This window comes from Anolis sagrei, chromosome 5 (genome assembly GCF_037176765.1).
Source record: "Anolis sagrei isolate rAnoSag1 chromosome 5, rAnoSag1.mat, whole genome shotgun sequence".
NCBI classification, from domain to species: Eukaryota; Metazoa; Chordata; class Lepidosauria; order Squamata; family Dactyloidae; genus Anolis; species Anolis sagrei.
The window spans coordinates 103,003,399-103,017,637 of record NC_090025.1 but is presented as its reverse complement, the minus strand read 5'-3'; the positions used below and the strand labels follow the sequence as shown (position 1 = coordinate 103,017,637).

General features: G+C 41.7%; 1 protein-coding gene across 1 annotated transcript in view; it reads right to left on the bottom strand.

The window, feature by feature from the left end:
- Positions 1-5,191: 5,191 nt before the first annotated feature.
- Positions 5,192-14,239, bottom strand: part of LOC132776435 (fatty acyl-CoA reductase 1-like) — a 60,638-nt gene continuing 51,590 nt past the window's right edge. The window contains 3 exon segments of the mRNA XM_060778091.2: positions 5,192-6,205; positions 7,372-7,499; positions 10,868-10,997. Of these exon segments, the coding sequence (XP_060634074.2) occupies positions 6,043-6,205; positions 7,372-7,499; positions 10,868-10,997 (421 nt within the window). The 3' untranslated portion in view covers positions 5,192-6,042.

Here is a 14,239-nt window from a genome sequence, read left to right as displayed (position 1 = left end):
GACTTGGCTTAGTTATCAAAATTATTTGGTGAAGTATTGGTCTAAAGCACCCATAGGCATTAACCAACAACTCTCATTTCTATGGATTAATTTTGCCAAAAACCAGCAGGCAACTAACCTAAGTATCTATGCAGCAACACTAGATGCTGAGGAAGATGTCAAGGAAGCATTCTACTGTCAGCTAGATACCATCCTATCTGAGATACCTAAGGAGGACAAAATTATCCTCCTGGGTGATATCAATGCAAGTGTTGGGTGAGATTTCGATTTGTGACCAAGGACTACAGGGAAAGAAGGGGTTGGAAACAGCAACCCAAATGGCATCCTGCTTCTGACCAAATGTGCAGAATACAACCTTGTCATCACCAACAATTTTTCTACCACAAAAAATAAGTTTAAGACATCATTGAAACACCCTCTGGTCAAAGCATTGACCTCTTAGATGGTATAATTATAAGAGTGAAGCATTTTTTCAAATGAAGCAGAGGATTAGGATATTCATAGGGATACCAAGATGCTTGGTTATAAAGCTATTGTCCTTCCAACTCTCTTGTATGCCTGTGAAACATGAACCATCTATAAATGTAACTCTCAACTTCTGGAATGATTCCATCAGCGTTACCTTTGAAAAATCCTGTAAATCTCTTGGGAAGACAGGCGGACCAACATTCGTGTTCTGGAAGAAGCCAAGACCACCAACATTGAAATGATGATTTTCTGCCATCAACTTTCCTGGACTAGCCATGTTGTCTGTATGCCTGATCATAATCTCCCAAGGCAGTCATTTCTCATCTTAGCTCAAGAATGGAAAATGAAAGGTCGGTGGACAGCAAAAAGACAGGCTTAAAGCTAATCTTAAATAATGTGGAATAGATACCAAGAACTGAGAAGCCATGGCACCTGAGCATTCTAACTTGAGATCAGCTGTTACCAATGGTGTTCTGCATTTTGAGGAAGCACAGATAGAGGGAGAAAGGAAGAAACATGCCAAGAGGAAAGCGTGTCAAGCAAACCCTTGTTGTGACAGCTTTCCATCTGGACATCTATGTACTCAATTTGAAATGCCATGTGGATCCAGAATAGCTCTCCATAGTTACTTATGGACCCATCACCAAGATTCTACCTTTGGAAGACAATAATACTTGACCATGAGTGGTTGCCCATAATAGCAGTAGGATACATGCCAAAGTTCAAATAGCTGCTAATCCCCAGAAACCTATTGTTTGACCTTGAGTAATTCACATGCTCTCAGCCTCAGAGGAAGAATATTTAAAGAGCACAATTATATCTCCTCTTTACAAGACTGATTATGTATATTTTCCTCTTAACAGGCTTGTTATGAAGACTCGGGAACGTATATGTGTCAATCCCAAAAGCCCCTGGGTGAAAGGAGTGCTTGCCAGACAAGAAATGGGAAGAGCACTAGAGAGCCCAGAATTGAAACGCTTCTTGAGACATGATGGAAAACATTGTATATTTCTGGTGCTTTGCGTCCTCCAACCAACTTCTCTGTTAGCTTCTTTGTGTTGTTGGTTTTTTTTATCCGAAAGATGAGCCAGGGTTTTCCAAACTCTGATCTTTCAGGTATTTTGGGCTTCAGCTCCCAGAATCCCCAACAAGGCAGCGGAGACATGACCAGAATTTGGAGTTAACTGATCTAAGAAATGGTGCATGGATGTCACCTGCTTTGTGTTTCCACAGAAGCAGAAGAAAACAAGATTTGCAACATAGATTTGCTGTTATCCTTTATCCCATTCTGTTCATCCCTCCATTTGCAGAGCTTGGGAAAGTTACATTTTGGTACTACAACTTTCAGAGTTTCACAACTGGCAAAGTTGGTGAAGAGCTTTAGTATAAAAATGTAACTTTTTCTAAAATAAATTATTTTTTATTGTTTTAACTTTACAATATCTTGCTTACACTTAGTTTCTGTTGATGCTCATATTTATACACACTTCATTGCTTTTATCTGCACCCTCTCTTTTTATACATTCTTCTCTTTAAAAAAAGGAAAAATTGGAAAAGAAAAATAGGGAGGAAAAGGAGGGAAGATAGGTGAACTCCAGTCTATCCCTATCTAGTAACAAAGAAAGCTAATATCATATGCTTTACCATCTAGGCATCACTTTACTCATATTATAACAACATCAACAAAAAAACTTTAATTTATCCTTCAAAACTCAGAATTGGCAAGCCCTTCTCTTCTTTATGCAAACATTTTTCAATGTCCCTTCGTTTAGTAGACATGTTAATTTGTCCATTTCAGCCATGTAACTTTTCCACAGGCTTTTTGAGCCGTTTACAGACGTTGATGGCTTACAGCTAACAGCATTCTCAGCTGGCATAGTGAATGGAGAGGAATCTCTGGAGTTGTGGTCCAATCACAACATCACACACCTGATATCTAGAGATTGTAAGTGCCTATCATCTTCTGTGCATTTACCTGGGAATTGCTCTGATGTTTTAACTAATTTCAGAGTAGGAACATGTAGGACCGACTTACAAAGCAAAAGCAATGAGAGGCCATTCTGGTCATGCGCCCTGCTTTGAAATCAAATGCTAAAAGAGATCTGTATGTCCAGGAATGGCTGGTGGCTTCCCTCGGTGACTCTGCTCTGGCTTTTACTCTGAACTAACAGAGGAGCAATCCCGAATGTTGAAAGTGTGCCCAGTTTCCCATTGCAGATCTTAAATGGAACAGATACACATGTAGATTTATTACAGAGCCAGTGTGACATAGTGATTTGAGTGTTGGGCTATAACTCTGATGACCAGGGTTTGAATCCCTGCTCAGACAAGAAAACCCACTGGGGGAGCTTTGGGTGAGTGACGTACTCTCAACCCAAGAAAACATTGAGATGGGATCACCAAAATCTGTATATGACTTCATCCTCAACAACAGAGATTTGTTATCTTGGTTTCTGATTTATGGTGATCCTAAGATGATGCTGTCACTACCCCAGTGACAGCATCATCTTAGGATCACCATAAATCAGAAACCAAGATAACAAATCTCTGTTGTTATCTCTCTCCTGACTCTGAGAGTGTGCAGCTCGCACAAAGTCATCCAAAAGGTTTCTGTGGTTAAGCAGGGATTTGAACCCTAATCTCCAGTTGGAGTCCAAACCACTATACCATGTTGACATATCAAAGCAGCCTACCTCCCTAGTATAGATACAAGAGGCAACAAAGGAGAATATCATTCTTGTGAAAGCAACTGGCCTATGTCTCCTCTGTGCTTTGAAAACATGGATACATTTTGTTAGAGTTGGAGATTCACCTGTCTTTTGGCAATATGTATTGACATATCCCATTATCTGAGTTGATGCTTTTAGGATTTGAGCAATGGCAGTGGTGTCAGGATGTTTATTGCCACCCCACTGTGGCCTGCAGAGGGCATGGATGATGTGCCATGACTTCCGTTGTGATGTACCAATTGTTCCGTGGCAGTTAAGGCTGGATAGGGGATGCAGGGTAAAACAGTTGGCAGTAAAGATTTAAAAAAATCCTCCAAAGATGTTAGCCACAGATGCAGGAAAAAACATCAGGAGAAAATGCTGCTAGAATATGGCCATACAGCCTGGAAGCCACACAACACCCCAGTAATTCCAGTCTTGAAGGCAGTTATTTTGGTCCATTGTTTTTTCATGTTTGTGTTGATATGGACTGCTCTTGGAGTATCAACCACTGAGGGCGGGCAATATTTAGATCAGTGGTTCTCAACCTGGGGTCCCCAGATGTTTTTGGCCTTCAACTCCCAGAAATCCTAACAACTGGTAAATTTGCTGGGATTTCTGGGAGCTGTAGGCCAAAAACATCTGGGGACCACAGGTTGAGAACCACTGATTTAGATGGAACCTCATTCCACTTTAGGTGGAACCTCACTCCACTTCAATATCATAGAATGGAATTAGCATACGTTTCAGAAATCATTGTGACTTATTTTGGAATAGGAGCAGGTTGCAGCTGTTTAAGTAGCCTCCTAATGTTGTGCAAAGAAGAATTCAGTACCTCTGTGCAATATTTGTTGTTTGCCTCTGCAATAGCAACTAACCCTTTTGCCATAGGATACACCTTAGCACCCACCATTGGGTGCTAAGGTGCCATAGCAACATTCAGGGGAAAACAATCTGAGTTTGCTTGGTGGACCCAATAGCATAAGTTCCACCAATGTCCAGTAGAGCATGAACTGCTGGATCACGAATACAGACTTTTGGAAAAATGTGGATATTGAAGCAGCCATTTCCAGAAGATAGTTACTGAATTTTGTTTGGCCCCTTCCACTGGCTACTTTTGTCTCTGCTGCTTCCCCTTGCAAATTCGCCTTGAGAAACTAGAAGATTCCTAGAAAGGACAAATTTCATCAGATGCTAGTCATAATATAGTCCAGTATGGAGCAAGGCCATGGAGAAGAGCTTGGGTATGGAGCAAGTAACATGGAGGCCATCTCTTCTTCTTGGACTGCCTGAGCCATCCCAAAGTTGCCAACAAGTTCCTGTTTTCTCTCACAATCACCTGTTCTATCCTCCTTGTTTTCCTGGGATCACATTTTCAAATAATGAAGCAAGAACAGCATTCCTAGCCTCATGGGAAGGTTTTATGTATATAAGGAATAGTTACTGCAACTTACAACTGCATCTACACTGTCTACTTAAGGCGGTTTAACTTACATGGCTCAATACTGAATGGTGATTTTACAAGGTCTTTAGCTTTCTCTGCTAAAGAGTGCTGGTATCTCACCAAACTGCAGCTCCTAGGATTCCATATCCTGATTTCCAGAAAAGAAGACATCCCCCTGAAAATAAATCCTAGTAGAGGTTTTGCTGATTTGCTAAATATAAGGCCTCCCCCAAAAGTAAGACCTAGCAAAGTTTTTGTTTGGAAGCATGCTCCCCCTGGTGGCCAGAAGCTCCAATACCGTTCCTGCTGTTCAAATGGTCCAGGAACTGCTGTGTAAGATTGTAACAGTCTCCAGACAGTGTGTGGGAGCCAGGTACTGTACAGCCTTATTTTTGTGGCCCTGTGTATGAAATATATATTATATACTGACAACTATTGTACAGTATATAATATGTGCTCATTTGCTTTGTTCAACAATAAATGTGAATTCTTCTTCATGGAAAAATAACACATCTCCTGAAAACAAGATCTAGCGCATCTTTGGGAGCAAAAATGAATATAAGACATTTTTGGGGAAACGGGGTAGCACCAAGCCATGGCAGTTCAAGTGATGCCAGACTGCATTAATTCTACAATATAAGATGCATCCTAAAATAGAAACACAACATTGCTCTCCATAGTAAGCAGATTGTGTTCAGGTGCTCTATTGCTACTGGGTTGATGTAGGTTTTTTGGGCTATATGGCCATGATCTGGAAGCATTCTCTCCTGACCTTTTGTCTTTTTTGTATGCTAGTCTTCCTCTGAAGTATTTTAAATGTTGGGGGAATTGAAGGGGAGGGTGTCTGCTGAGGAAGGCATTAAGTTTTGCATGCAATAAATTAATTATATTTTCATTTGGAAAACAAGTTTAGTCAAGCATTAAAATTCAAAGCATAATTTATATTCATAAAATGGTCAGAGAAAATTCAGTGATATATCCCAGGTTCAATTCCACTTTTTTCCCCACTTTTGATTACATGGGTAGGCATGGTTTTTCACAAGCAATTCAATAAAACCACATACTCTCCTAATTAAATATTAATATCTTGTATCCCTTTATAAGGCTGAACTTTACTGAAAGCTCGCAGTAGATGCAACTACTTGCCTCATTTGTGTACAAAAAGCACCACTCATGTTCTGACATTCTTGACTGAGTATTGCTGAAGACACATTCAGACTGTTTAAAATCTCTCTTCCTTTCTTAGCCTTAGATAACTTTTTATGCTGAGAGGAGGAGAAAAATGTTCCCAAATGTTGAAATCTTCAATCCTGGTATATGCTGAATGCTGATCCAATGATGTGGCAGTTCAAAGATACTTGCAATTTGGAAGCACCTTTGTTGTTGTTTGAAGAGATGGAGGTCACTAACTGTACTGGTATTTCAATGCCAGAGGGTGCTAGAAGCTCTGAAGTAGCTTAGGAACTTGTAGCAGAGGTTCAAAACAAAGTGCCACATGTTCTGAGCCATTTGTGACTTTGCGATGAATATGTGCCAGATGATCACCAGAAGGGTTGTTTTTATTGCATACTGAATATTCCTTAGTCTGGGGAGAGAAAATCAAAAACAGAAAGAGAAGAACATCAGTTTGATGGCAAACATTACTTAGGATGCAAAAGGAATTCTTCTCCCCTCCCAATTACATGTCATGGGGCTGATGTGATTTTTGCACTCTAATGGCTCTGCTTTGCACTATACAGGAACATGGAGAAAACATGGGTTGTGGAAAACTAGAATCAGCTTGTGCTTTCTACTGTTTACTCAATTTTAAAGGCATGTGAGATAGAGTCCCCCTAGTGATGAGAAAAGCGGTATATAAATACTGTAAATAAATAAATAAAGACTAAAGAGAGGGAGAACTATGCCACTCCTATTACATTAGAATTATACTGCTCTTGATGATGGGCAATGCATGACTCCCGTTGCATTGGGCCCCTATACATTTTCCCTACCACTGATGAATTTCCCCTGCAATGAGGGTGGTGGTGAAAGAAGTTTGTTTTGGCTTTAAAACAGTGGTTCCCACTTTTATTTTTTACCAGAGACCACTTGACCATGGATCACTTTGACCACGTTCCAACATTAGTACCAAAACAGTTATGAATCAGTTTTTGGTCAACTTTAGATTTGGTTTTTTAATTTGGGGTGCTGATTCAGAAAATTGCATTGGGTAGACCACATCAGCTCTAGTTTCTGATACAGAACATAGGCCATCCAGTAGTTTGCCATCTGCTCGCCCACAGAAAACCATATTTAATAATCTAGAGCTGATGTGGTAGTAGTAATTTTTCATGGGTAATCAGTCTCCCCTCCCAACATCCCCTTTGCCACGACACCATAAGATTTTCACGAGACCCATCACTCTCTTTGCCACGTGGTTTCGAGGCAGTAGTAATGGCGAGGCAGCGGACCATATTTTCCTTCTTGAGGACCACTGGCGGTCCAGGGACCACTGCCTTAAAAGATCTATTTTCCTCTTGAAAATAGCAGACTGTTCCATGTACACTTTGTTTTAAATAGAGTTGTGCTTTCTGACGCACCCCCAAAGCATAAATCTGCCTTGCAAGAATATATGTGGGAAGAACAGGCCTAGTTTAAACAAAAAAGAACCACAATAAGAGTGAATCCCCCCCCCCCCCGCTTTTTTGTTGTTGTTGCACCACTGTGAAATGACATATGATGCTGAGGTATACGAAATATTGTATGTCTCACTTTCTCAAGTGCTGCTTTGCTGCAGGAATTCCAGCCATGTCTTCCTTCAGAAGATATTTCTTTGTTCCTAAGCAGTAGTTTTCCATATATTCTGACCAATGCAGCTGGCGGACATCGAAGCAGAATAGCTAGAATTGGGGGGAGAGGAATAATAGAAGTGATATATAACAAATGGAGGGGAGGAGGGACTATAGTTCCTGAATTTGCATATTCTATAAAGCAAAAGAGATGCAGAGTTTTAGGTCAGCAGAATACTGCTGTTCTTAGGATGGAGATGCTCCTCATGCTTCATCACAGGGTGTCTGCGCCCTACACCACTGAAGAAATTACACTGCTTAGCCGGTATTGTACCACCTGACATCCGCCGGGAAGTAGCAGCCAATAGTGAAAGGACCAAGGCAGAGACATCTCCAGCTCATCCCCTGTTTGGGTATCAGCCAGCATGTCAACGACTTAAATCTAGAAATAGTTTTTTAAGATTTACAGAGACACTTGCTGGAACACCTCAGCAAGCGAGAGTCCAAAAGTGGCAGGCTCAAACCCAGAACCTCAACCAATGGCTAATACCAAATGAGAGACTCCTCCCTGGGCACACAGAAAACTGGGCGATTTGGAAGGCGCTGAACAGACTGCGCTCTATCACCACCAGATGCAGAGCCAATCTTAAGAAATGGGGCTACAAAGTGGAATCCACGACATGCGAGTGTGGAGAAGAGCAAACCAATGACCACCTGCTGCAATGCAACCTGAGTCCTGCCACATGCACAATGGAGGACCTTCTTGCAGCAACACCAGAGGCACTCCAGGTGGCCAGATACTGGTCAAAGGACATTTAATCAGCTACAAAGTTTGCAAAATTTGTGTTTTTTTTTAAAAAAAAAATCTGTTTGTTTGTTTTATTCTGTTAGAAAAGTAATACAATGTTCTGGTTGCGGATGACACAATAAATAAATAAATAAATATGCCTCCTCCTCCTCCCATGAACACCACATATTAGACATCAAACAATGTGGGGAGAGCTCCATGCACCTTGGTAATAACACTGGTCCAATGAAGACTTTTATGGTGTTCTACCAAAAGTGAGATGCCTGGGATATTTGGGAGTCAGGGAAAATATTGTATTTCACCATGTAAAAGTCACACTTTCCCCCACCATTGTTTGGCAGAAAAAAGCAGAAGCACAAGTATTATACAGTGGCAACTATTATGTGGTGAAAAACCTGCAGGTATGGGGCTTCACTTGGTTGGCATCCGAATGAAGCCCTGTAACAAGAAAGGGGGCAGGCACATGGGTGTATAAGGCTTCAGCCCCCTGCTCGTCTGTACCCCTTGCAATTGTAAGGCTACACCGACCTGCGTGCCTGCCCCCTTGTCAGCTATGTGGCTTCTTTTGGTTGTCAGCCAAGGGAAGTCCTGTATCTCCAAGGAGGAAGGGGCATGGGAGGGTAGCACAGGCCTTCATTCACTCGTCCATGAATGGGTGAGCGAATAAAAGGTGCAACTATTCTGCGTGGAACAGCATAAACACCAATTTTGGAACCCCACAAATGGCGGTATGCAGTGGCAACTATTATGTGATGAAATATAGTATGCTTCTCATTGCATCTATGCACCAATGTTGCAAGCACATGTAACCTACAGCTCTGTTTGGCTGGATGCCATTACCAGAACTGTGGGAAACTTCTTTGCTGTTTTTTTTTTTTTTTTTTTTTTGCCTCTAGCAGGATAGGCAAAGAAGAAAAGCTTTATTCATCACACAAATGGCACCACCTTTAAGCATGATTTTAAAGCTTTTTGTGGTGGTTTGGGGCTTTCAGGCAGCTTTCAAATAACATGAAATTAAAATAAGCTATCAACATCTGGTGGAGAGGATATATCTCAACAACTTAAAATATATTCTTCCAATCATACAATAATTTATTGAAGATAATGCAGTCAATCCTCCACATTCACAGGTGTGAGGGGCACAGAACCCCTGCAAAAGTTGAAAACTCCAAACAATAAAATCACATTTTTTTTCTTGAGTGAGTGCCTCCCTAGGAATATCTGTTCCTCTAGCATGACCCTATGGGCAACTCTCTAGGAATCTTGAGGTCCTCCATCATATCCTATGATTGGCTTTCAGCATGAATCAAATCCTCAAAAGTCAAATTCCCAAATGTGGAGGGATGGGGTACTCCAGATTACTGTTGCCATGGTCCGCATGGCCAGCCACTGAGCCAGCTTGGGGGCTGGTGGGTGTCTGCACAGCTCTGTAGCATCAGAAACTAGTTTGGCAGTGCTGGGCCTCCACTTGTACCTTGCCCACATTGTTCTGGACTTTGTGGTGCACAACAGGCAAGATAATCATGCTAATCACTGCTTTATGCCTATAATGATAATAACCAGAGTGATGAAGCAAAACAAGAGAAGGAAGGGGGGTGGGTGGAGAAATTGCTCCCTCCTTTAGCCCCTCCCTCCTCTGAGTGCTTTGTCACTCTGGTTAGCATCACTCCAGACACCAATTGATACACACCACAATTTTTATGCCTAGTGGACACCATAAAGCCCAAAATGATGGAATAAGATAGGTTCCATCCCTTCTGCCCAGCTGCCAAAGCCTGGAGAAAGTGGAATGTCAGAGTAAACACTGGTAGACACTTCCTGAAATGAAAGTGGTACAACTGTTTACATCAGTGGTTCTCAACCTGGGGTCCCCAGATGTTTTTGGCCTTCAACTCCCAGAAATCCTAAGAGCTGGTAAACTGGGTGGGATTTCTGGGAGTTGTAGGTTTACATAGACTCAAAGTACGGACAATATAATGTATTTTTGTGGGGAACTGGTGATCTTGAAAATTCACACTCATTCCTTGTCATTTAAACTGTTTTAATTAATTTCAGAATATCAGAATATTATTCCTAATGCTCCTCAACAGTGTGGTGTGAAATTATTAAGTTACACAGCCATAATACCGATATAAAATATTTCAAAAGTGTTTCCTTACAAAATCAGCCAAAAAGACCTGAATGACCGAGTTCCTAGAGCTTGGAGAATGGATAGAAAGCCCAACTGGCATTTTTTCCCTCACTGGGATTTAGCGTAGGAATGCTGAGAGGAAGACCTAGAGTTCTGTTTTATTGCCTACTTATGACTATGGATCATAGATTATGAGGGAGCTACTATAATCACCTGCAACAGCTGTGTTATGCTTGTGTTCTTGTTGGAGGATGTGGGTACTTACTACCTATAACTAGAGCAAATATAAGTTGGTTGCTTTTTTGGAAGGGGAAGATCAGATACTTCAAGCCCATATATCTACTTTTCAATATATTAAGGAGCATAATATTTTCTTGGTCAGAGTGAGTTGGCCATCATAGATGAGGAACACACACACAGATTCTTAATTTGGCAAGCAACCCAGGTTGTGGTGGAGCTGATTGTTGGAAATTTGAATTGTTTCAATGAACTCTGCACACTATGTTACAGATAATAGCTATGATATTGATGAATACATACTTTCTTGTCTTTTGGATTAAGCTGATTCAACAATGCATTCATATTATCTGAACTCCATTCCCAGGTACAGCTGGCAAAATACTCAAAGGCTGCCATGGACTTATGTAGGCGGTTGAGAAGCTTCATCATCCTTAAAGAAAAAAAATAGAAAGAAATGGGTAGGATTCTTCTAAGTGGTTCATAGGCAGGTTAGTATTTGCTTTATATTTATATACAAAATCAGATCCTTTTAATGGCACTGGCTAATCCAGACCCAAAACCACTGTAATGTTTCTGGTTTGGAATGACATTTGAAAACTGTGATCAGAAGTTGAGAAGACCCCACCTGGATCACTCAAAGGTCTAATTAATTAAGCTTTCTGTTCAAAGTGCCTAACATCATCACCATCACCATCATCATCATCAACAACATCAACATTATTATTATCATTAGGGATTTTCCTCCTCCCCCCCCGCCCTTCCCCCGGTCTCCTGGTACGTGATTTCCTAGCACCAGGAGGGTGCAATGAGCAATGCTATGGCAGCCAGATACAGTTTATTTTATTTTTATGGGGAAATTTGGGGGAATTTGGGGTGGCTAAATGTCATCTCAGTTGTAATCTGAATGGCATGTAGCCACACACCTCCTGGGGAAAGCCCATTTTTTGTTTTGTTTTGTCTTTTTGGTGGGAGTGGGAACAGAAATCCATGCCAAAGTGGGTTTTAACAACATGCTTTGGTGTGGAATCCTGGGCTGTCTGAGAGCGCCTGTAATCTCTCCAAGATCTCAGAAATGAAAGGTAAGCGTTAACGCTTCCTGGTGGTGATCTGGTTGAGCTTGTTGTTGCAACACTGCCTAGTTTGGAAGAAGTCAGCAATGCCATCAGCCAACAAAAAAATAACAAAGCCAGCGGACCTGATGGGATCCCTGCTGAAATCTTTAAAGAGGTGGACCTGAACTGACACACCAACTCCACCAGCTCATTGAAAAAGTGTGGGTGACCGTGAAAATCCCAGCAGATTTCAAGGATGCCACCATCATCACCCTCTTCAAAAAAGGGGAAATAACAGACTGCGGAAACTATCGAGGTAGCTCCCTTCTAACCTCAGCTGGGAAAATCCTCCCAGAATCCCAGAACGCTTGAGCACTCCAGTTGGTGGTCAGCTGTGACCAGCAGTGCTGCAGAATTTGAAAAGGCTCAAATGGAGGGCGAAAGAGAGAAACATGCCAAGAGGAAGGCACGTCAAGCCAACCCAGACGGGGACTGCCAATGCCCTCACTGTGGGAGAAGATGCAGATCAAGAATAGGGCTCCATAGCCACCTATGGATCCACCCCCAGGTTAACACTCTTGGAGGACCATCATCCTCGGACTATGAGGGATCGCCTAAGTAAGTAAAGTAAAAGTAAGTAAGTCATTATATAGTCTAAAGAGCCCACGGTGGCACAGTGGGTTAAACCCCTGTGCCGGCAGGACTGAAGACCGACAGGTCACAGGTTCGAATCTGGGGAGAGGCAGATGAGCTCCCTCTACCAGCTCCAGCTCCTCATGCGGGGACATGAGAGAAGCCTCCCACAATGATAAAAACATCAAATCATCTGGGCGTCCCCTGGGCAACGTCCTCGCAGACGGCCAATTCTCTCACAACAGAAGCGACTTGCAGTTTCTCAAGTCACTCCTGACACGACAAAAAAAAAAAAGTTATATAGTCTCAGTTCTACCAATTTTTCTTAAGGCAGAAACAGCTGCAGGAGAAAAGAGTGTTTTATGAAAACCCTCTTTAGATTTTTCTTGATAACATGCCACTAACTCTGGTTCATCAAGCAGACAGATGTGGGCTACCTGAGCCTTGGCCCCAAGCATATGCCTTTGTCATTTTCAGATTTTGTTGTCTCACAACCTGTAATTTTATTGCAGCACAACGCCAAAGTAAACAATTACAAACTGTCACTTAACTCTCCTGAAATAGGGTAGAAATATCTTAGGCAACAGTCAAAACCATCAGTCTTCTTGGTAAATATCTGACAGCCCTGTGAATCTTGCTGTTGTCTTTGCCTGTTCTTCTTGGCAAAATTAAGCAATGATTTCCCAAAATGAGAATTTCATCTGCCAAACTTTCTTGCTATTGATTGAAAAGGCTGTTTCATGTCAAGGCCAGTTTCTGAGCAATTAATTTAAAGTCACTCACCCTTGTTTCAATTTCTGGATATGGCAATTTGCTATACCTATAAGGTTGGAGAATATGGTATGCAGATATCAAGCTGTCCTGCAGAGGGCGCTGTTGCATCAACAGTGGAGTTGGCAGTCTAGCAGCAGCTCCAGACAAGTTAATATGGAAAGCCACTCAGAAAAGGTCTATATAGGAAAACCCTGAATTTACAGGCTCAAAATGCATGGTCCCCCAAAGATGAAGAATTCTAACATCATCCCATCAAACTTTCTGGACATGCTTTAGTGCATTTCTAGCATGGAAATGGGCGCAGAAAATAGAGAATTGGCAGAAGATCATTTTGCTTTAGTATAGAAGTAGTCTGATTTCAGAAAAGTTTTTCCTGTCCGGTTTGGTAACAAAATATTCAGCAACTCAATGTCAGCTCTTTCTTACCTTCATTGATTTAAGTGCTGCATTTATTAATATAAACAGAAATCTGCTATGGGCAAATTAAATTCCTACTGGCAAAGGGCTGTATCTTTGTTCCATTTTTTTGGACTTCACTTTTGTTCCAATTTTGTTGGACTATGCTTTTGTTCCATTTTTTGGACATCGCTTCTAATGATTTGGTTTATATTTATTTATTTATTTATTTCAAAGTTTTCTATACCGAGCTTCTCACCTCTTAGAGGGACTCAGCCCGGTTTACAACCATAAAAACATACAATCAGTAAAATATCATAGTTCATAATTACAATAACACATTTAAAATAACAACTATATTTAAACTACGGTGGTCAGTCATCATATTAAAAACAAGTATACCTTATCTTCCATCCACAATCCTAGGGTGCTGTCTCATTCATCGAAAGCCTGTCTCCACAACCACGTCTTCACCCGTTTCCTGAATGTCAGGCTAGACGGGGCGGTTCTGACCTCCAGTGGGAGAGAGTTCCAGAGTCGTGGGGCCACCACCGAGAAGGCCCTGTCCCTCGTCCCCACCAGGCTCGCTTGTGAGGCCGGTGGGACCGAGAGCAGGGCCTCTCCAGACGATCTTAGTAATCTTGATGGTACGTAGGGGAGAATACGTTCGGAGAGGTAAACAGGGCCGGAGTTGTTTAGGGCTTTATAGGTTAACACCAGCACTTTGAATTGTGCTCGGAAGCTAATTGGCAGCCAGTGGAGCTGGTGTAACAGCGGAGTGGTGTGCTCCCTTATATAGTTAGTAGACACATTTGTG